This window comes from Zalophus californianus, chromosome 10, assembly GCF_009762305.2.
Source record: "Zalophus californianus isolate mZalCal1 chromosome 10, mZalCal1.pri.v2, whole genome shotgun sequence".
Lineage (NCBI taxonomy): Eukaryota > Metazoa > Chordata > Mammalia > Carnivora > Otariidae > Zalophus > Zalophus californianus.
The window spans coordinates 65,793,123-65,816,709 of NC_045604.1; the positions used below are offsets into that span (position 1 = coordinate 65,793,123).

The window sequence follows — 23,587 nt, forward strand, 5'->3', positions numbered from 1 at the left end:
TCCCCATCCATACCACCGAGACAGCTGGAACAGTGGCGTGAGGGGCCGTGGACCTTGTTCTCCGGGCCTTTCCTGGACCTGGCGCTGTACCATCTCCTAGCTCTTTACCTTCTCCAGCTCCTTGCCCATTTGATTTGCTTCCGCCACCAGCGGCATCAGTTTGACATAGTCCTGGAACACGGCCAGCACGCTGGGGTCTGCGTTCCCCTCCCTGCGGCCCGCGGCCCCTAGGAAGACAGCACAGTGCCCCTGAGCGCTGGCCACCTGTTCCGGGACACTCATCAGCCACAAGGGAATTCATATGCTTGCTCATTCGTTCGATTGTTCATCAAATGTCTGCATTTAAAAATTACAAGCATGTAATTAAAAAAAAACAAACAAACCAGGGGCGCCTGGGTGGCTCAGTGGGCTAAGCGTCTGCCTTCGGCTCAGGTCATGATCCCAGAGTCCTGGGATCGAGTCCTGCGTGGGGCTCACTGCTCTGCGGGGAGCCTGCTTCTCCCCCTCCCTCTGCCCCTCTCCCCACTCATGCATGTGCTCTCTCTCTGTCTCTCAAATAAACCTTGAAAAAACACCCAAAACCAAGTAAGTGTGGAGAAAAACCACCACCCGACTCTCTCTTAAATAGCTACTCATCTCAACCCATGAATCTCGGCAGTGTCACGACAGGAAGCTCCCTGCCTCTGGTTCTAATTAGTGGTCTCAGGGTCCTTGACCAAAGCAGCTGCAGATCGTCCCGGGAGGAGGGTGGGGAGTGTAAAGCGTGGTTGGCTACATGAAGGTCTGGGGATTCCTCTTGAACAGCAGGTAACCTGTTCTTACTTCTGTCCCTTGGGCGGCTTACAGCTGGGGGTCCTGGAGATGGTGGGATGGCCAGTCCCCCTGTCAGACCCAGGCTCGCGCTGCCTTCCATCAGGGACTCTCAACTCTGAGGCAGAACAGGGCTTGGTGTGTGCTGCAGGAGCACAAGGAGAGCAGGAAGTTTCGAAGTGAGGTAAGGAGAGAGTGGTGTGAGATGAGGCTGTGGTGGCCTTCAAGGCCACATATAGGGCCTTCAAGGCCATGGTAAGGAGTTTGGGTTTTATTCTTACACTGAGAAGTTGAGGAATAATTTTCAGCCTGACCGTAACAGGCAAGAGAAGAAGGTGGCTTGCACAGAAATGGCAGTGCAAGCCGAGGGAGGAAAGGTGGACTGGATCACGAAGTGAGGGAAGGGAGGCGGCCAATGTGGTAAATCTTGGGTATGAAAATAGGGTGCAGTGAGTGGTTGAGATGTCTGTGGGAGGTGCAGGCAGAGCTATCGGGAAGGCAGCTGGATGAAGAAGCCAAGCAGAGCACAAGTAGGTAGCAAGAAACAGTTACTGAGGGTCATTTCCGTAAGATGGTGCTGAGCGCCACTGAGGCTGGATGAGGACCTGGGGGAGCATCCATCTGGAGAAGAGCCCACAGATCCTGATTTATAAGTGCCGTTCTCAACCAAAAGGAGTCAGGATGCTGGGAGAAGTGCCTGACTCCAGTGCTGGGACTGAGAGTCCACAGATGAACCTAGAATATGTTCTTCTGCCAGAAAGGAAGCTGGTGTTCAAAGAACGATGGGGACATGTCAGGAAGACACAGAAGTCAGCTTGAAGGGACTCCTCAGGCCATATGTCGGACAGTTTGTGCATCAAAAAAAAACCCTGAAAGCAACAGATTAAAACCCATTGTGTAAAATTGGATCCTGTGAGTTCACATTGACATAAATAAGTGACTAAACAAATACAGACTATTTCTTCTTCACAGTGGATTTTTTTCAACTAAATGTAGAAGAAAGGGTCGAGCTAGAGATTCACCATTTGACAAAAATCATCATCATAATCCAAGCAAGAATGATCAAAGGATGATAAAACTAATGGATGAAAGTATGACGAGATGTAGGGTATCTACATATCAAAGTCTCTCAAAATATTAATTAAAGGGGCGCCTGGGTGGCTCAGTCATTAAGCATCTGCCTTCAGCTCAGGTCATGATCCCAGGGTCCTGGGATCGAGCCTTGCATCAGGCTCCCTGCTCAGCGGAAAGTCTGCTTCTCCCTCTGCCACCTCTCTTGCTGTCTCTCTGTCAAATAAATAAAAATAAAATCTTAAAAAATATATTAATTAAAAAGATAGTAACTTCACAGTGGAGAAACCGGGCAGCCACCAAAAAGATAAATTAAGGAACATTTTGCTAACCAACTGGGCTTTACTCTTTAAAAACATCAAGGTCATGAAAGACAAAGACCTTTACCAGGTTTAAGGAGACCAAAGACGTGACAACTGAACGTGGTCCTTATTTGGATGTTGGACTTGAATTTGTTGTTGTTATAAAAGACACCGTTGACACAAACAATTAGTTAAATATGCATCAAGTCCATATTACTCTCAATTACTCTCAACCCACTTACTCTCAAATGATTAGGAAAAAATTATATATATTTAAAGATGTATACACATATTTACATATATATACACACATTACAGATATATAATAAAGCAAGTGTAGTAAATGTTGACACAGGAACTCAGGTGTGTGTGAGCGTCCTACACACGACTCTTGAAACTTTTCTGTACGTCTCAAGAAATTGCTTCAAAACTGAGGAATTGCCCACACAGTGCTTCCCCGCCGTGGCAAGAGGCTCTGGGGAAGGAGGGCAGAGCGTGTCCAGGCACTGAGGACAGGTGGACTGGCCACGGCGTAGTGGGAATTATGTCTGAGAGCCACACGGCAGCTGTGAAGTGCAGGGGAGACTCTGGAGAAGAACCTCCAGAACACGGAAATAAGGCAAAAGGGATGACTGTCCTTTAAATGTCCTGGCAGAGCCTTGTGTAGGGATTCTGATCCCTTAAGGGGAAGTCGCAGTGTCCGCTCACTAAACTATTGGTTGGGGCCCCGACCCCCCTTAGAGTCAAAAATCCACTCAACTTTTGACTCCCCCAAAACGTACCTACTAGTAGCCTATCGTTGGCAGGAAGACTCACCAGGAAGCAATTGATGAACACATATTTTGTCTGTTCTATGTATTACATACTGTGTTCTTACAACAAAGTACACTAGAGAGAAGAAAATTCTCAGGAAGAGAAAATACATTTACAGAACTATGCTGTATTTATTAAAAAAAAAAATCCACATATAAGTGGACCCATGCATTTCAAACCCATGTTGTTCAAGGGTCAACTGGATATACCACTCTCTTCTCCATTTGTTAAAGAAACAGTTTATTTTTTATTTTTTAAAAGATTTTACTTATTCATTTGAGACACAGAGATAGAGCATGAGCAGGGGAAGAGGCAGGCTCCCCACCGAGCCAGGAGCCCGTTGCGGGGACTTGATCCCAGGACCCTGGGATCACGACCTGAGCTGAAGGCAGACACTTAACCATCTGAGCCACCCAGGTGCCCTAAAGAAACAGTTTAATGAATTAAATCTTTGACATGCCCTCATTTCTACATCGACATGGAAATCTGTTTTAACTTTCCAAACATTGCCCTTTGAAACAGTAAAAGATGATTTTCTTAAGGAAGGCAGGAGTGCACACAGTGAAAGCCGTTGCTTTCAGACCAGCACGTGGAAGATGCTGGGAACGCAGGGCCCTGGGCTGCTCACCGAGCTTGTCCACGCTCACTCCTTCTGCAGCTGCTCTCTCCAGCTGGAAAAAGTCATAGTCAAACCTGTTCAAGTCTTCATTGCCTCTCTCTGAAGGAAACCCAATGTAGAGGTAGGCGCTGTTGGATCCCAAGATAATGCGGTCCTAGGGAGGAGACAGGTGGCTCAGGGAAGGATGGAGGCCAGAGGTGTGGGATCAGCCTGCCCCAGGGGAGGCCAAGGCCCCATGCCCTGTCCGACTGTGTTAAATCACAAGACCTTCACGAGTTCCCCAGACGGGGAAGAGACCCATGAACAGGGAGGAAGAGGTTGGCATCTTGCTTTTGTGTGTACGCTTTCAGTTTTTCCTCAGTATCCCACACCAAGCTCTGAATCGGGAATCCCAGTGGGGACCAAACAGACCTGGGCCCTCCCCTCTTAGGACTTTATAGACAAATAGTGTAATAGCCTGAGAGAGATGCTTGAACGAGAGGGGGCGCTTCTGCAGAAGGGACGAGGGGCCTAATACGTACTGGGGATCCGAGCAATCCTCTCCCGAGGCGCACTATTTAAGCTAAGACGTCAGGGGTGGTAAGTTTCACCAAGGCAGAGAAGACCGCTGCTGAGCAGAGCCTGGAATGTTTTGAACGATCAAGAGGTCAGTGTGACCTCCGTGCGGAGCAGTGAGACTGGAGGAGGCGGAGCGATGGGGCCGCTCACACAGGTGTGGTCACTGAGGATTTCCAGGAGGGCGGGGTCTAATCCAAGTAGCTTGTCTAGAAGGTTCTCTGTGGCTACAGTGTGGGCAATGGGTTGAAGAAGGGATTGGGCCCTACAGTGCTGCGGACTCAGGCTGGGGCATGGGGAGGAGATGGGGAGCCCAAGCTCTTCGAGGGGCTACAGTCCCTCCCTGTGGCAGGTTTTTAAAGAAGTCTAAGCTATCATACAACATTAGAGCTGGAAAGGGTCTTGGTGAACTTCTAGTTCACTCCTCTCTGTTTTGTAGATGAAGTCCAGACAAGTGAAGTGACTTGCCCAAGAACACACAGCGAGTTAATATCAGGTCTCCCAACCCCAGGCTGTGACCATGTCCATTGTGACTGTCGCAGAAGGACACGGGGTGGTTGGCGCCCAGCCCTGCCTGGCCCTCGCCACAGCGGGAGCCGGTGCTCCTGTCGAGGACCCCCATCCTAGCTCTCGGGTTGGACTTAGGGAATCCTATGACCAGGCAGGAAAGTTTACCAGGTGCTGCAGCTTCGTCTTGGTCACGATGGGCACCCCATTAATGACAACTTTGCATTTGCTTTGTGGCGTGACCGTCACTTTCCCATCCAGATTGGTGAAGGAAGCGTGTTTATCTGAAATTCTAAAAAGACGAGAGTTTGTCTAAGGAGCCACAACAATGATGACTTTAGCGAACAGTTCTGATTGTCTTTTTTCCTGCTTCAGTAAGACCTCCCGTGGCCGCCGAGTGGCAGGAAGCGGTCTGGGGCTGTGGCTCCCGGGTCTGCAGGTGGAGAAGCAGGTGCAGAAGGACAACAAAGCAATTCTTTTACCAATAGAACCACATGGGCTGAGGGCTGAGAGCCGCAAGGAGGGTCATGGCTAGAGTTCTCGAGAACTCACAGGCCAGCAGGACTGAGTGGGGGAGGGGGGGGACATGAAAAGCAAAGATGTTTCCAAAGGGATGCCGGGGCAGTCGACTACTAATGACTGATAATAATGTCCACACCACAGAGAAGTTTAGATCCATTTCTGGGTCTTATCATACAAATCCAGACTTTATACGCTAAAGAGTTGGGGGATCGATGTCAGAGGTGTCAGAAATTGGCTGCCCCCTAGACATTATCTGTGTGCCCTGAATGACTAGCTTCTTAACTGTTCTAGAATGTTCCTAGACTCCTTGGCTGTCATGGAATGTTCTGGGTGTTGAGACACATGTCCATCCATATTGCTTGTTTGCTTGGTGCCCAGGGATGCTGTGTGAAAGGTTTTAACCTCGGCTCATCGGGAGTTCAGCCATTTACAGATCTGTGTAGGGTCCCCACAGGGAGTGGTCTGGAAAGGGAGAGGAGGGGGGTCCCCAGGACGAGTCAGGAGAAGAGACCAAGAGGCTGGTGGGGCAGGGTCAGCACAGGCCCCCTCCCCTCCTCTCCCTGCATTTTAGCTCAGGAGGGCTGAGCTACATCAGGGGTATGGGTCGGTCAAGCCTCTGTATGAGCTGATTGAGGCTCCTGGCTGGAAATCTGTGGGCAGGCCACAGAGGTACGGGACAGCTGCGAGTTTGTGGGGGCCATCAGAGGGTTCCGCAGGGCCGCCCTTCGTAGGGGGGGATCACCTCAGAGGCTGGGCTTCGTCTTAGTCCAGTTGGTGAGGGAGGGCTCTGAGCACAGAGGTCTGAGGATGCTGTTGCTTCAGTGGTTAAGACCACGAAAGATGTGAACCACTTGTGGTGGGCTCTCTCTTTACTCTCTGGCCTCATCTACTTATGTCCCCGTGTGCTAAATTCTCATACAGCATCTAGCCACTGGCCTTCCCCTTTCTCCCCATATCGGAGACAAGGTGGGCGCAGCAGAGGGATTCCAGTGAGAGCTTGAAAGCCCTTCCAAGGCTTTCTTCCCTAAGCCCTGGAGTGGATCCTGAGGACAGTTTGGTACTTTCTTGTTCAGGGTTGTCCAGCAGGCTTTGTGGCCTGGCCCGGCGACAACCAGACAAACACTGAGATTCTCCCATGGGCTGACTGGTCACAGCTCATGCATGCTGGACAAAGATGGTTCGTGTAGACTTACCCTAAACCTTGAAGAAGGATGGCATTTGACGCAGCCCGACCAGCGTCACATGAACCTTGAAAAGAATTGGGATAATTGGTCTTCAAAGTTTGTCAGGATTTGACCTGGACAGGGATCATGTCTCATGTTTGGGCAGTGCTATTTCATCTCCAAGAGGATCGTGCGAGGGGATTTTGCTGCTAGGATTTTCAGTCATAAGTCCTTGGACACCACCCTGCCTTAGGGATAATTGTTTTACATTCTGCGCTGTCCTGGTGGGATTCCTAACTTTTTTCAAATTCCACCTTGTTGGTGGGAATTCTGGAGGAAGAAACTGTTTCGTCTGGGCCTTGGGAGATGCAGTGAAGCCTGGCCACGGGGAAGGTCCTGGTCTGTGAAGCTCTGTTTCAGTCCTGTCACTGACCCCCGGACAGGGCCCAGAGCACCATGCCGGCCCCCCTGGGGGGCTGCCCCCCACTTCCATCCCGCATGAACCCTCTCCTGTCTGGGGGTGCGCATAAGGCCAGGGTGCAGAAAGCCAGATGTTACTATAATACCGATGCCATTTTCCAAAGTTTGAATAGATTAAAAAAAAATGTGGTATACACATATAATAGACTATTATTCAGACTTAAAAAGGAAGGAAGGAGATCTGACACTTGCTACAACACAAATGAACCTTGAGGACATTATGCTCAGTGAAACATGCTAGTCACAAAAGGACAGGTATTGTACAATTCCAGTTATACGGGGTGCCTAGAAGAGTTGTAAGTGCAGCCCACTTATGATGTGATCCTGGCAAGGGCAGGGGGTTATTGTTGCATCGGGACAGCGTTTCAGTTTGGAAAGAAGGAAGGTTCTGGAGATGGATCGGGGTGATGGTTGCATAGCACTGTGTCCCTGAACTGTATACTTAAAAATAGTCAGCATGGTAAACTCTATGTTACGTATATTTACCACAAAAAGAGAGATTCAAAAGAACCAGAAACATGCTTGTGAAGCAAGAAGCAGGGGCAGGCGCAGAGTGGGGCAAGAGGGGTGAGTACCAGCCTGAATGAAGTACTTGAGGACACCCGTGAGCTGTGGGTCCTCATTGACGTTGAGAAGGTGAGGGAAGGTCTCGGTCATCTGCCGCTCCTGGAGGAGACATGGAGAGGTCCTAGGGCCTGCATGCTCAGGAGAGAGCAGCATTCCTATCCACTTGGCACCAAAGCCATTTGTCTATGCGTCCTGTCAAATCGCCCAGTAGAGCGAACCCGGACGAGGAAGGCTGAGTGTGGCTGGGGGCTCGACTGAGCAGGGGTGAGCCCCTCGGCAGGCCAGCCATCGGGGGCCTGAGTTCATCTGGACAGGACTGTTGCCAAGTGTAGCCCGTCTCCAACTCTGTTCCCCCTGCCTGGCTGCCCTGCCTCGACCCCTTCCACCCTGACTTCTACTTCCCTGAGTCCCCGCCATCCCAATGCTCCAGGCCAGTGCCTCACTGGGCTCATCCCTCCCTGGGTCTCCATTAAAGCCTTCTCCCCTGTATCTCATGCTCCCCGGGCCTACTGGCGAGTTCACTGGTCATCAGACGTTGATGACAAAATGGGACATGCTGTAGGACTCTCTTGGTCAGCTGAACGTGTTTCATCCCTGAGTATAGTACAGATTGGTCTTGGACTTCTAGAGGATCTAGTCAATGAAAACCGGACTGTATGGTGCAGGCACAAGGAAAGCTTTTAAATCTTGGAATTCTGACAAAGAGTAAGGAGAGCAAGAGCCTTTCCCCTTGTTACTGTCCACAACTCTAGAATCCTTGGGCCCTAACTCGGACTGGCCTCCTGGTGCTGCAGACCCCACCTGCACTAGGCTCCCCCGGCCTGAGGCTCACCCCTCTTCCAGGCTTCCTGTGGCTTTGGGGGGCCAGGTCACGGTGGGAGTGTGCTGTGGATGGGGGACCAAGAAGCATCTCCCTGACCCACGTACGAAATTCACATCGCAGCCCGTTTAGATCTGATACTGCCAGTGAATGACAGGGTAGGCACAATATGGTCCCCACAAGACAGTTCGTAGTCCTCAAATTCTCCCTGAATGGTAATTATTGACAGCCTTGAATCTACCCTCAGCCTCACTCATCAAGCCTCTTGGCTTCCTTCCCTCTCGTCCCCACCGATAGCATTGATGTAAGTCATTGTCACATCTCCCATACTACATGTTCACTGAAAACAGAAGCCACTCCCATAATCCCCCTGGCCGCAGCTCCCCGCTGGGCCCAGCTTCTGCAGGTGGAGGCAGGGAGGCTCACCTGGGCGATGGCCAGATACTGTTGATGCCACTCCTCCCGAGCCTGCTCCAGCTGGTGCGCCCAGGTCAGCTGGCCAGTCTGCGGCCCAGGCCCTGGTTCTGCCAGCAGGCAGGCCGGCTGCTCTGGAAGGGGGAGGCATTTTCAGCAACAGGTATGCAATGTCAAGGGGGAGGAGCAGAATAACTAATAACCAGCTGGGACACCGTGAGCTCTTCTGCTGCCCCCAGGGATTAATGGTGCAGGTCGGGGTGCTGCCAGTAAGGTTTCTGGAGAGTTGAACATCATTTAACTGCCTGAGACCATCAGTAGAATAAACGACAGATGGACGCCGTGCAATTCTGGGAAGGAAAGCGTAGTCTCGGTAGAAACCATGGCTTCAGAATAAAAATGGCAATAAAAATGAGACTGAAAATGACCCTCCAGGAAGGGCAGGGCCGTTATTTCTTACAACTGCATGCGACTCTGCGGTTACCTCAAAATAAAGTGTGCTTCCCCGAGGCCAGGGCCAAAATGTTCCTAGAGGCTGCCCTAGCCTGGGCTAGGGCTCCAGCGATTCCAGGCAGGTCTTCGCCCCCCCCCCCTCCCACCCACCCCCGGCCAAGCCTCATGCTGAGCCTGCGGCCGGTCCCTCCCTCCATCGTGCTCCCAGCCTGGCCTGGACCGGGCACTGACTCCAGACTCAATTTACCTGCCATCCTGGCATTTCCACGTGTGAGCAGTACTTTGTTGTTCTCTGCCTTTGACTCTCTCATCAGCGTCGAGGTGTTGACCACAGCTTTGTTCTGGATCTTTTTAGCCCTTCCATGTGCAAACATGAACACACACTCAGGCCCTGGGCCCCTTTGCAGAGCACTGGCCGGCAACTGGCAAAACAGGAGCCTTTCAGCCCAGGTGATTCCACTGTGTTGGGTTCCAGTGAACCGTTAAGGCCAAAAGGAACTTGAGTGATGTCTACTGCTCAAATGAACATGAGCAGCTCAGCCGGGCCCACAGCCCGGCCTTGACACGTCCTGGGTCCTGAATGCACTTGGCCGACTGGGCTGACTCCACTAATGGAAGAGTCTACGCAATCAGGGCGGTTGCAACTGTCCTAACTCAACCCTGGAGGCTGTCCACGCTGCTCTGCACGTGCCCCAGGCTGATGGGGGTCCTGGGGGTTAACTTTTTCACTGCCTCTAGTGTATTCCATGGGACATACTTACACTAACACACTGACTTGCTCTGCATCTGAAATTTGAGCTTAACTGGGGATCCTGTGTTTTTATTTACTAACTCTGGCCACCTTACTCCTTTCACTGAGGAAGAGAGGATCTCCAAGGCTTGGCCCCCAAGTCACACAGCCCGTGGCACATCTGGGCTCAGAGCCCGGGACATTTGGCTACTGTTTTCTCCTTCCTCTGCATCACATAGTGTCTCACGTGAAATCTGCTGGCAGCAGATTTGCACCTGGTAAGCAGAGAGACAAAAATGACCCAAAGATCCGAGCTTGTGGTACAGATGCTGGAAGAAATGTCTAATGATGTAACACGGTCTTGAGGCTGCACGAGGCAGGAGGACGCTAGTCTGTGTCCCTGAAATGCAAGGCTCCCTCCCTGAGCCCAGGCCACTCCGACGAGTGGCTACTACTTGGTGGCACAGTAACAACTATGGTTTTGAGCATCTGCCATGTGTCCGGCACAGTTCGTGCCTGATCGCCTGTGTTGTTCTTCACCCTGACTCTGATGAGAAATCACCTCCCTCCCTATGGTATGCAGCTGAGGAATGGGGAGGCCCAGAATCCCAAGGTCCCATCTGAACCCGATAGGTGGGTCTCGGTGGTAGATTCTCAGTGTCCGCCACGCATAGGGAAGGAGGAAGGGTGGCAGCCTGTGGCTTCTACCCTGCTTAGAGTATCCCTCGGCCTGTACCCTCATCTTAAAAGGGTCCGGAGAAGCAGGATCCAGATACCTGCCTTGAAAATCAGGAACCTGTCTGGGCTGCAGCCTCCTCCCCAGGCTAAGTGCGTAGACTTGCTTCCCAGCCCCAGTGGACAGAAGGAAACTGGCGATGATGAACCCTCCCTGGGAGGAGATGCCGATGACCGCCAGGCCTACTCTGAGAGTATAATCTGTATGCGCAGGGCCTGGAGAAATGAGAATGAGCCCAGGGGGAAAGCTACGGAGCAGGAAAGTGGCTGCCAGCCCGGGGAGTCACCTCCCACCTTATTAGCATAAAAGTCCTCTGCCTGCCACTCCGCGCTCCCCGTGGGCCATGTGACAAGGGCAGAAATGTGTGAATGGCCATGCTATTTGGCAGGAAAATACAGGGAGGATGATGCCAATCACATCGGGGGGTTGGCAAGCCCTTCCCCATCGGTTTGCGCGCCCGGTGCCTCTCCCATGCGGAGCTGGAGCGACCGAGTGACAGGCTCAGAAGGGCCCCAGTTCCCAGGAAGCATTTTGTCTTGTCTCCTCCCGGACCTCTTCCCCAACTGCCATCCCATCGGGTAGAAGGGTACCAGAAGAATCTGGCAGATTTAGAACGGAGAGCTACTAGGGATAGTAAATATTCATACCCGTACCTTTCAGCATATCTTAATGTGGACAAAGTTTCTTCATAGCAGATGTCAGCAGGGCTTATGGCTGCTATCTGTAAAAAATAGCCCTTTCAGCTTGTGTGATTTTAGAGGGTTTTTTTGTTGTAGATTTTGTACAGCTAATGTTCATAGAATATCTTGCAATTTACAGTATTGTTCAAGCTTTACAAGTCAGAAAACGCATGCGACACACATTTATCGCATATGCTGACCCCACATATACCCCCCACGTGACACACGCAGCTCACAGACACCTCAGATACACAACACAAACACATGACACAGATTCACAACACACACAGCAACACTTTCAAGGGAATACTGTTAGCATATCCACTTTAGAATTAAAACAAAGGAGGTGTTAAGATAACTGTGCCGGAAATAGGATTGGAGCCACAGAGGATCTAGCGCTTGGATGTTGGCTTTGCAATACTCTTTTAAGTGATGCCTAACCTCCTCCCAAACCACATCTTTCTCTGTTAAAGCATCGTAGCACCCAAGTCAGGGCCTTGCCCTGTAGACCTGTTACACTTGACTTTGTAGTCTAACATTCTGAGCATCTTATGGGCCCCTTTTTTAGTCCAGGTTCTTGGGGGATGTGCCCGCTGTAGCCCACGGGCAAACACAACCAGAAGAACTTTGAAATATTTTTAAATGCGTAGGCAAGATTCAGCGATAGAGAACAAGGATGTCTTCTGCTGTGAATTTGGGAGAGCATGCACAGAACAGGCCAGGCAGTGAGCATTTCTCTCCCAATCGGGACCGCAAGCATGAGGCAGGCAGAGTTTGCCCGGCTTTGCTCCTTCCCACACCTGAAGCCAAAGAGCAGAGAATCCCGATTTTAACACATTCTGCATTGTACCCGCTTGGCAAACTTCAGTAGTAAGAGTCTGGAGTCTTTGCTAAGGTGACACAGTTCAGCTCCTCTCCAGGTTAAACACCTGCCTTGTGTCTCACACATGGTCAGACTGATTTCCAGTCTTGCCCTGAAATGACCCCTGATTTAGAATAGTATGACCTTATCAGTGTGATTTGAAAAATTAGATGTTTTTTTCCTGATAATAATAGTAATGTTCCTTGTAGAGAGCCTGAAAACTACAGAAAAGAATAAATAAAAAACGAAAACGAACAATATTTGAACATTGTAATAGAAAGAGTTCCAGGAGTCATGAGCTAGGTAAGAATGTGCTACGTAAATGCAAAGTGTGACATCATAGTACACTAAGCATAATTGTAACAGTAACGGCGACAACAACAGCAACAGCTAAATCCGTGTCACATGCTGTCAGAGAGTCACTTTACCAAAGTCGTTCTGCTGTTCCCACCCAGAGCTGGCTGGAGCAGTTTGGTCAGAACAGAATCTCTGTAGGGAACGTGCAAGACTCTCTTCCCCGTGGCTGCATCAGCCAGAGCACTGAATGAAAAAGAAAATACAAAACAACAGATAAAAAAATATGTCAAGAAGAAATCTGCCTCCCTGGGAATAAGTCAGAAACACCCCACCCATCCCCTCGTTGACCCCATAAACCTGAGGCATGACTCTAACTAACATCGGTTAGTGGAGACACCTTCTGTATGAGGATGCTGCTGCAAGACGGCTACCCACCTGGGCCACGGGCTCCCTCCCTGCCCTCAACCCTGGAGAGACCATGACAGCCAGAGGGAAGCCTAGATCTGAGGAACAAACACGCTTAATCATGTGAGGAAAACCCAGGGAGCCTGCAGGCTATTGTAAATCCGTGCATAAAGAAGAGTTCAATCTGAGGAAGAGGACAGCCAGCTAGCGGTGTAAAGACCAGGATGGGGAGTAGTTTAAGTCCCCTTCTTGCTTTTCTCTCCTACTGCCTTCAGAAGAGCCCATAAAGTTAGGACCCTGTATGACAAGGCACCAGAGAAAGTGTGAATAAGCGAATGGGCCAATCCCCACCCAACTCCAGGGCACTGCAAACACAGTGGTGTTGTCACTGACCAGAGCAGGGAGGAGGAGGGAGGCAATCCCATCGATGGGAAATTATAATCACAAACAGTGACAAGGAATTTATAGGGTTAATCTAGCAGGTTTGGAAAAGAGACAAAATGATCTTCTGGAAAGAAAGAAATACAGTAATTGAAATGAAAAATACAGTGGACAGGTTTAACAGCAAGTTAGACACTGCTATAACTGGAATTAGTGAACTAGATAGTTCAAAAGAGATTAACCAGATTGCAGCCTGGAGACACAAGGTGGGAAACAAGTGAGGAAGGTTAAGAATCATGGAGGACAGTGTGAGAATATTTAAATGGTTTAACTGAAGTTCCAGAAGAGAAGAGAGAAAATAAATGGGCATGGACAGTACATGAGAAGTAATGGCTGAGAACTTTCCAGCCCTGATGAAAATCACTAATCTACAGAGCTTTGGGGGCCAGGGAATTCCAAGCCGAATAAATAAATTCACACTCAAATGCAACACAATGAAATTGGAGAAAATCAAAACAAAAGAGTTTAAAAGCAGCTAGGGGGGAAGATAGATTATCTTCAAGGAAATAGCAATTAGACCACTGGCAGAAAATGGGAGACTGTAACCGTAATGAGCTGAAAGAAAATTCTACACATCTGGAATTATATACCCAGCAAAATTACCTTTCAAGAATGAGGTGAAATAAACACATTTCAACCGAACAAAAGCAGATTTTGCCATTCAGCAAGTGATCACTGAAGGAAATTCTATAGAATATACTTCCACCAGGAGGAAACTGATCTTAGCAGCTCTGAGGTTTAAAAAGGAGTAAATAATTTTAAAAAAATGAACACTGTGTAAAATAGAAATAATAATGTCTTTGGGGTTAAAGAAGAATAGAAGTAACATACATATCAACAATTACAAATGTAGGATGGAGATCCTTGTATTAATCAGGAAGAGGAAGCATTTATAATATTTAGACTTTGACCAGTTGAACAGATTAGAAAGTCAAATATATTGAATTTTGGTCTATGACAGAGGTAGTGCAGAAACTCCACTGTGGAAAGGAGAGACTATTCAACAAGTATAACTGGAAAAAATTGGTAATCTGTAAGGAAATAATAATGAAAAGAATGCCTACCTTACACTACGCACAGACGTCAACTCCAGATGGATAGGAAATTAAGTGAAATGTAGGGAGATAACTTTTGGACTCTACTCTCCTTAAACAAGACACAAGAAATGCAAAACAAAAACCATTACCATGATTTCTGCTCATCAATTGATACCTAAAAGTGAAAAGACAAGCTACCTGCTGGGAGAAGATATTTATTATATACCTGAGGAAAGAGTAATACAAAATATGTAAAGAACACCTAAAAATCAATAAAAGACAGTAACTGAATAGACTAAGAGGCAAAACACAACAGGTATTTTGAGATTTACTGACATATTGCCAGTAAATGTATCAAATGATACTCAAACTTGCTAATAACCAGGAATATCAAGACCATGGTAAGATGCTCAAAATTTCTAGTAACCAGGAATATCAAGACCATGGCAAGACCGTTTAATTAGTAAATATCAAGAAATGTGACAATACTAAGCCTTAGAAAAGATGTGGATCAATGGGATATTTTATAAATTGCTGCTGGGAGTATAAATTGGTCCAAACACTTGGAAAATAATTTGTCCCCACTGTCAAAAGTTAGGTACTGCCAAAAAAAAAAAAAAAAAAAAATAGGTATTGCATATACCTTACAAATAATTCAACAATTTCAGTCCTTTGTCTATACTCAAGAGAAACTTTAATATAGTGATACCCAGTGATTTGTACAAGAATGTTCATAATAGTACTGTTTATAATAGCAAATAACCCAAACCTGGAAACAACCAAAATGCCAATCCAAAAGGAGAACAAATGAATAAATTGTGGCATATGCCCACAATGGAATTTCCCACTACATCATAATGAAAAAGAAGTAACAACTTCTACTACAACAGGGGATCTCATAAACACAATGTTTAGTGACAGAACAGAGGGCAAATTAACCAAAGCCACACATAACATGGATACATATTGTTAATAATGTTGGGTCAAAAAGCCAATCCCAGCAATTCTACTCCTGGGTGTATCCTTGAGGGGAATGAGAAACTGTTTTCTCCAAAGCATATGTACAAGAACGTTCATAGCAACATTATTCATAATAGTCAAAACCTGGATACAAACGAAATGTCCATCAATAGGGGAATGGATAAATGAATTGTGGTATATTTTCTACAATGGAATCCTACATAGCAATGAAAAAGAGCTGATACATTACATGAGAAACATGGCTTAGTCTCATAGCCATAATCATTTAGTTAGGCAAAACCAATTTTTAGTGGCAAAGGTCAACTTCTTTTGGTGGGTGTAAAATCTAGGAAGAGGGTACAAGGGAGCTTTCTGGGTTTTGGAAATGTTCTGTATCTTGACCTGGGTGGTAATTACATAGATATATATACATATAAAAATTCACCAAGCTGAAATTTAAGATTTGTGTACTTTATATAATTTATACTTTGATCACTTAAAAAAGAACAAGATCAAAAAGATAGTATAATATTTTACCCTTTTTGTACATTTCAAAAAAAAATGAGTGCCACTAACTAATAATATTCATAAGTGATAAAACAAGAAAGGGTGAAAAAAGAAAGGGAGCAAGGGACAGAGAGGGGATAAGCAAAATTTAAGATGGTGGCTACCTCCAAGGGGGGCATAGCACAGAAATACCAACTATTTCTTGGGTTGGGTGGTGAATTTACTGGTGTTTTCAGTTTTATTAAAAAGCAATAAGTTTAAAATAAAATATATAGGCAGGCCAGGTATGAGCCAATGAGTTCATGAGTGGGTCATGAACCAAGGGCTATGATTAATCTGATTTTTTTTTAAATTTCTGAGGTCATTTTTATGGCAGAAATAAATACCCATGCACCAATTATTTACCTGATAACGTTTCCTAAACTGGTTAAACTTAAGTTAACTCGTGATCCTTCCTTCAGTCTGTCTCCTTCAGATCCTGAAGATTTCTGCCTTTCACTTCCTGCTAAATCCACCAAATTAATACTGGATTGCTTGGTGAGGTTGCTGTCTAGGAAAACCTATAGGAAAGCGCCACAAGTCATGCGATTAGAGTGGTAGCAGGCTACATATGAAATCAATCTACTTCACACTTTAAAACATTTTTTCTAATTGTACATCACACTCAAAATTATATATTAAAATTTACAAATTAAAAGGCTACCTTCGGGGCACCTGGGTGGCTCAGTCGGTTAAGCGCACGATTCTTGGTTTCGGCTCAGGGCATGATCGCAGGGTTGTGAGATCCAGCCCTCTGTCAGACTACCTGCTGGTGAAGGAGCCTAAGATTCTCTCTCTCTACCTCTGACCCTCCACCCCTGCTCACTCTCCTCTCTCTCTCTCTCAAAAAAAAAAAGGCCATCTTCTTTACAATGACATTTCACATTAATACATCATAAGGCCCAAATGTCTCAGTTGTTCCTTCTCAATTTTGCAAAGCTATCTCCAGTGGTATGTTAGATACCAGTTACTGCTCTAGTATTTCTGTGATCAAACGTTTTAAGTAGAAAATACTGGGAAATCTGCAAAATAAGGAACTGTTTGGAACAGTGTGGTCATGCAGGGAGGGGAAAAGAATGTAGATTTTAGAATGTGACAGATCCCCTTGCTGGTTACGTGACTGTAAGAACTAGCTTTTCAGAATTGCAACTGTCTTAGTTGAAAAACAGGGATCACAGCATATTATTGGGGTGTTAGGAGGGTAACAGATAAGAGAAGTAATGGTTCTCACCATGCCCAGCATACAGTAACAGGTGTTAATATCATTACTGACACTAATATGCAGAATGTAATGCTAGATCTCTACACATATTTTTTCAGTGGATTTCTTCCCTTGCCTCTAAAACATCAAGTTAAAAAAAGGGCAAAGCATATATAAAGTTTATGAATGTTACTAATGTAAAATCATCTGAATAGTACTTAAAGTTTATAAGGTTCTTTATTCTCTTACTTTAAAAAAAAAGATGTATTTATTTGAGAGTGTGCACGTGCACACATGAGCGGGGTGGGAGGGGCAGAGAGAGAGAGAGAGAGAATCTCAAGCAGACTCCCCACTGAGTGTGGAGCCCCACACGTGGCTTGATCTCATGACCCTGAGATCATGACCTGAGCCGAAACCAGGAGTCAGACGCTTAACCAACTGAGCTACCCAGGGGCTCCTATTTTTTTTTTTTTTTTTACTTTTAATTGAAGTACAGTTGACATGCAACATTACATTAGTTTCAGGTGTACAACATAGTGATTTGACAATTATATATGTTACAAAATGCTCACCTGTGGTGAGTGGGGTTACCAAATGTCTCCCTACGATGTCATTACAATATTACTGACTGTATTCTCTATGCTGTACTTTTCATCCCTGTGACTTACTTATTTTTTAACTAGAAGTAGATACATCTTAATCCCCTTCACCTATTTCACCCATCCCTCTAAACCCTCCCCACTGGCAACCACCAGCTTTCTGTATCTATGAGTCTCTTTCTATTTGTGTCTGTTTGTTCATTTGTCTTGTGTTTTAAGATTCCACATACAAGTGAAGTCATATGGTATTTTTCTTTTTTTGACTTATTTCACTTAGCCTAATACCCTCTAGGTCCATCCATGTTGTCCTGAAAGGCAAGATTTCATTCTTTTTTAAAGCTAAGTAATATTCCATTGAGTATATATACCATATGGTATCAGTGGACACTTAGATTATTTCTCTATCTTGGCTATGGTAAATGGTGCTGCAATAAATACAGAGGTGCATATATCTTTTTCAAATAGCGTTGTCATTTTCTTTGGGTAAGTATTCAGCAATGGAATTACTGGATTGTCATGGTATTTCTATTTTTAATTTTTTGAAGAACCTCCATACCGTTTTCCACAGTGGCTGTACCAGTTTGCATTCCCACCGACAGTGCACGAGGGTTCCCCTTTCTCCACATCCTCGCCAACACTTGTTATTTCTTGTGTTTTTGATTTTCGCCATTCTGACAGGTGGGAGATGATATTTCATTGTGGTTTTGATTTGCATTTCCCTGGTGATGAGTGATGTTGAGCATCTTTTCATGTATGTGTATCAGTCTTTGGAACAATGTCTATTCAGAGGCTCGTCCAATTTTTAAATCAGACTGTTCCTTGTTTTGATTTTGATGTTGATTTGTATAAATTCTTTGTGTATTTTGAATACTAACCCCTTATTGGATATGTCATTTGCAAATACCTTCTCCCATTCTGTCAGTTGCCTTTCCATTTTTGTTGATGGGTTCCTTTGTTGTACAAAACCTTTTTATTTTGATGTAGTTCCAACTGTTTATTTTTGCTTCTGTTTCCCTTGTCTAAGGAGATATATCCAAAAAAATATTGCTAAGACTATCTATTTACTGCCTATGTTTTCTTTTTTCTTTCTATAGATTCAGTTATCATTTTTGGTCTTTAATCCATTTTCAATTTATTTATTTATTTTTTTAAAGATTTTATTTATTTATTTGACAGAGAGAGACACAGCGAGAGAGGGAGCACAAGCAGGGGGAGTGGGAGAGGGAGAAGCAGGCTTCCCGCTGAGCAGGGAGCCCGATGCAGGGCTCGATGTGGGGCTCGATCCCAAGACCCTGGCATCATGACCTGAGCCGAAGGCAGACGCTTAACGACTGAGCCACCCAGGTGCCCCTTGAATTTATTGTTGTGTATGGTGTTAGAAAGTGGTTTAGTTTCGTTATTTTGCATGTAGCTGACCAATTTTCCCAACACTACATAATGAAGAGATTGTCTTTTCTCCCATTGTATATTCTTGCCTTCTTTTTTTATAGATTAATTGACCATAAAAGTGTGGGTTTATTTCTGGGCTCTCTATTCTGTTCCATTGATCTATGCGTCTGTTTTTGTGCCAGTACCATACTCTTCATTACTGTAGCTTTGTAGTATAGTTTGCAATTCCTCCAGCTTTATTCCTCTTTCTCAAGATTGCTTTGGCTATTTGGAGTCTTCTGTGGTTCCATATAAATTTTAGGATTATTAGTTCTATAAAAAATAGTATTGGTATCTTGATGGGTATTGCATTGAATCTGTAGCTCGCTTTGGATAGTATAGACATTTTAACAATATTTGTTCTTCCAATCCATGAGCATGGAATGTCCTTCCATTTGTTTGTGTCTTCTTCAATTTCTTTTATCAATGTCTTATAGTTTTCAGAAGACATTTCTTTTACCTCCTTGGTTAAATTTATTGCTGGGTATTTTATGCTTTCTGATAGAATTGTAAATGGAATTGTTTTCTTAATTTCTTTTCCTGCTAGTTCATTATCATTGTATAGAAATAGATTTTTGTGTATTAATTTTTTATCCTGAAACTTTATTGATTTCATTTATTAATTCTAATAGTTTTTTGGTAGTCTTTAGAGTATTCTATGTATAGTATCATCTTACCTACAAATAATGAAAATTTTAATTCTTTTGTACTTATTTGGATGCATTTTATTCTTTTCCATGTCTGATTGCCTGATTCCTTTGGCTAGGACTTCCAGTACTATGTTGAATAAAAGTGGCAAGAGTGGACATACTTGCCTTGTTCCTGATCTTAAAGGAAAAACCTTTAGTTTTTCACCATTGAGTATGATGCTAGCTGTGGGTTTGGCACATAAGGACTTTATTATGTACATTGAGTTGTTCTCCTTAAATCCACTTTGTTGAGACTTTTCATTGTGAACATATGTTAAGTTTTGTCAAATGCTTTTTTCTGCATCTATTAAAATAATCATATGATTTTTATCCTTCATTTTGTTAATGGTGTATCACATTGATTGATTTGCAAATATTGAACCATCCTTGCATCCCTGCAATAAATCCCACTTGATTTGTGGGGAATGATACTTTTAACGTATTGTTGAATTTAGTTTGTTGAAGACATTTGCATCTATATTCGTCAGGGATATTGATCTGTAATTATTTATTTATTTATTTATTTTTTGCATTAGGGTAATGCTGGCCTCATAGTGTGAATTTGGAAGCTTTCTTTCCTCTCCTAATTTTTGGAATAGTTTGAAAAGGATATTAACACTGCTTTAAATGTTTGGTAGAGGGATGCCTGGGTGGCTCAGTCGGTTGAGTGTCTGACTCTTGATTTCGGCTCAGGTCATGACTCAGGGTTGTGAGATCAAGCCCCTCAAGGCTCCGTGCTCAGAGGAGAGTCTGCTTGAGATTCTCTCCCTCTCCCTCTGCCCCTCCCCCAAATCATGCTTGCTCTCATGCACGCACTCTCTCTCTCTCTAAAATAAATAAATCTTAAAAAAAAAAAATAAATGTTTGGTAGACTTCATCTGGGAAGCCATCTGGTCCTGTACTTTTGTTTGTTGGGAGTTCTTTGATTACCAATTCACTTTTGTTACTAGTAATTGGTCTGTTCAGATTTTCTATTTCTTCCTGATTCAGACTTGGAAGATTGTATGTTTCTAGGAATTTATCAATTTATTCTAGGTTGTCCAATTTGTTGGTTCATAATCTTTTGTAGTTGTCTCTTATAATCCTTTGTATTTCTTTTTTTTTAAGATTTTTTTTATTAGAGAAAGCACGAGGAGGGGGAAGAGTAGAGAGAGAAGCAGACTCCCTGCTGAGCAGGGAGCCCAGTGTGGGACTTGATCCCAAGACCCTGGGAACATGACCTGAGCTGAAGGCAGATGCTTAACTGACTGAGCCACCCAGGTGCCCTGATCCTTTGTATTTCTGTGATGTCTGTTGAACTTCTCTTTAATTTCTGATTTTATGTATATGGGTATTCTCTCTTTTTTTCTTAATGAGTCTGGCTAAAGGCTTATCAATTTTTTTATCTTTTCAAAAAATCAGCTCTTAATTTCATAGATATTTTCTTTTTTTTAGCCTCTATTTCATTTATTTTAACTTTGATCTTTACTTCCTTCTACTAAGTTTGGCTTTTGTTCTTCTTTTTTTGGTTCCTTTAGGTATAAGGTTAAGTTGTTTATTTAATATTTTTCTTGTTTCTTGAGGTAGGCTTGTGTCTATAAACTTCCCTCTTAGAAGTGCTTTTGCTCCATCCCAAAGATTTTTTTAAAAAGATTTTATTTATTTGAGAGAGAGAGGGAGAGAGAGAGTGCGCATGAGCAGGGGAGAAGCAGAGGGAGAAGGACAAGTAGACTTCCAGGAGAGTGCAGAGCCTGATGCGGGGCTTGATCTCAGGACCCTGAGATCATGACCTGGGCCAAAAACAAGAGTCAGACGCTTAACCAACTGAGCCACCCAGGCAGCCCTGCATCCCAAAGATTTTGAACCATTATGTTTCTATTTTCATTTGTCTCCATGAATTTTTTAAGGTATTTATTTGTTTGTTTATTTGAGAGAGAGAGGGAGGGAGAAAGGGAGTGCGAATGGGGAGAGGAAAGAAGGAGAGGAAGAGAGAGAATCTCATGCAAACTCCCCGCTGAGCACAGAGCCCTACATGGGGCTCGATCTCATGACCCTGAGATCATGACCTTAGCTGAAACAAGAGTCAAATCTTCACTGACTGAGCCACCCAGGCGCCCCAGTCTCCATGTATTATTTTATTTCCTCTCTGGTGTCTTTGTTGGCCCATTGGTTGGTTAGTAGCTTGTTGTTTAGCATCCACTTGTTTGTGTTTTTTTCCGGTTTTATTCTTGTAATTGATTTCTAGTTTCATACCATTGTGGTCAGAAAAGATGCTTGATATGATTTCACACTCCTTATGTTTATTGAGGTTTGTTTGGTGGCCTAACATGAAACCTATCCTGGAGAATGTTCCATGTACACTTGAGAAAAATGTGTATTCTGCTGCTTTAGGATGAAATGTTCTGAATGTAGCTGTTAAGTCCATCTGGTTGCACGTGTCATTCAAAGCCACCATTTCCCTGTTGATTTTCTGTCTGGATGATCTGTCCACTGACATGAGTGGGGTGTTAGAGTCCCCTTCTATTATTATATTACTGTCACTTTCTCCCTTTATGTCTCTTAATATTGGCTTTATATATTTAGGTGCTCCTATATTGGGTGCGTAGAGATTTATAGTTGTTATATCCTCTTGTTAGATTGATCCCTTTATCATTATGTAATGCTCTTCTTTGTCTCTTGTTACAGTCTTTGTTTTTTTTTTTAAGATTTTTATTTATTTGAGAAAGACAGAGAGAGCATGTAGGTGGTTGTGGGGGAGAGGGAGCAGCAGACTCCCTGCTGAGCAGGGAGCCTGATGCAGGGCTTGATCCCAGGACCCCGAGATCATGACCTGAGCCAAGGCAGATACTTAACCAACTGAGCCACCCTGGCACCCCACACTCTTTGTTTTAAAGTCAGTTTGTCTACCCTAGCATTTTTTTTTTTTTGCCTCCAATTGCATGGAATATCTTTTCCCTTTCAGTCTGTATGTGTCTTTATGTCTGAAGTGAATCCTAGGCAGCATATACGTGGGTCTTGTGTTTTGTTTTATTTTGTTTTTTTAATCCATTCAGTCACCCTATGTCTGCTTTAACATTTCTTGTAAGGCTAATGTAGTGGTAATGATCTCCTTTAATTTTGTTTGTCCTGGAAACTTTTTTTTTTTTAAGATTTTTTATTTATTTATTTGAGAGAGAGAGAGCACAAGCAGCAGGGAGCAGCAGAGGGAGAGGGAGAAGAAGACTCCCCGCTGAGCAGAGAGTCCGACGCAGGCCTTGATCCCAGGACCTCGAGATCATGACCTGAGGTGAAGGCAGATGCTTAACCGCCTGAGCCACCCAGGCGCCCCTGTTTTGGAAACTCTTTATCTCTCCTTCAATTCTGAGTCATAACCTTAATGGGTAGAGAATTCTTCATTGTAGGTTTTCTCCTTTCTGTTCTTTGAATATATCATGGCATTCCTTTCTGGTCAAGTTTCTGCTGAAAAATAAGCTGATAGCCTTATGGGGTTTCCCTTGTATATAGCAATTTGCTTTTCTAATATTGCTGTCCTTTAGATTCTCCTTTTATTATTAATTTTCAATATTTTAATTATTATGTGTCTTAGTGTGGAGTCCCTTGGGTTCATCTTCTTTGGGGCTCTCTGTGATTCCTGGACCTGGATGTCTGTTATTTTTCCCCCTAGGTTAGGGAAGTTTTCAGGTATTATTTCTTGAAATACATTTTCTGCCCCTTTCTCTCTCTCTCTCTCTCTTTCTGGGACCCTGATAATGCAAATTACTTAGCTATGATTGGTTCTTTTTATATCTCTATCTCTTTGTTGAAGTTCTCACTGAGCTCATCCATTCTTCTCTCTAGTCTGTGGAGCACCTGTCTCACTTGGAACTCTATCAGGCAGATTGCTTATTTCCATTTTGTTTAG

At 44.7% G+C, this 23,587-nt stretch overlaps 1 protein-coding gene across 1 annotated transcript in view; it reads right to left on the bottom strand.

Annotated features, from left to right (window-relative positions):
* Window positions 1-23,587, bottom strand: part of LOC113931939 (kinesin-like protein KIF28P) — a 50,355-nt gene that overhangs the window by 12,285 nt on the left and 14,483 nt on the right. Inside the window, exons 6-15 of the mRNA XM_027610194.1 lie at window positions 16,157-16,311; window positions 12,533-12,644; window positions 11,216-11,283; window positions 9,344-9,453; window positions 8,656-8,777; window positions 7,418-7,508; window positions 6,393-6,447; window positions 4,846-4,969; window positions 3,625-3,769; window positions 109-227 (exon numbers count right to left, since the gene is read on the bottom strand). Of these exons, the coding sequence (XP_027465995.1) occupies window positions 109-227; window positions 3,625-3,769; window positions 4,846-4,969; window positions 6,393-6,447; window positions 7,418-7,508; window positions 8,656-8,777; window positions 9,344-9,453; window positions 11,216-11,283; window positions 12,533-12,644; window positions 16,157-16,311 (1,101 nt within the window). The remainder of the gene's footprint in view (window positions 1-108; window positions 228-3,624; window positions 3,770-4,845; window positions 4,970-6,392; window positions 6,448-7,417; window positions 7,509-8,655; window positions 8,778-9,343; window positions 9,454-11,215; window positions 11,284-12,532; window positions 12,645-16,156; window positions 16,312-23,587) is intronic.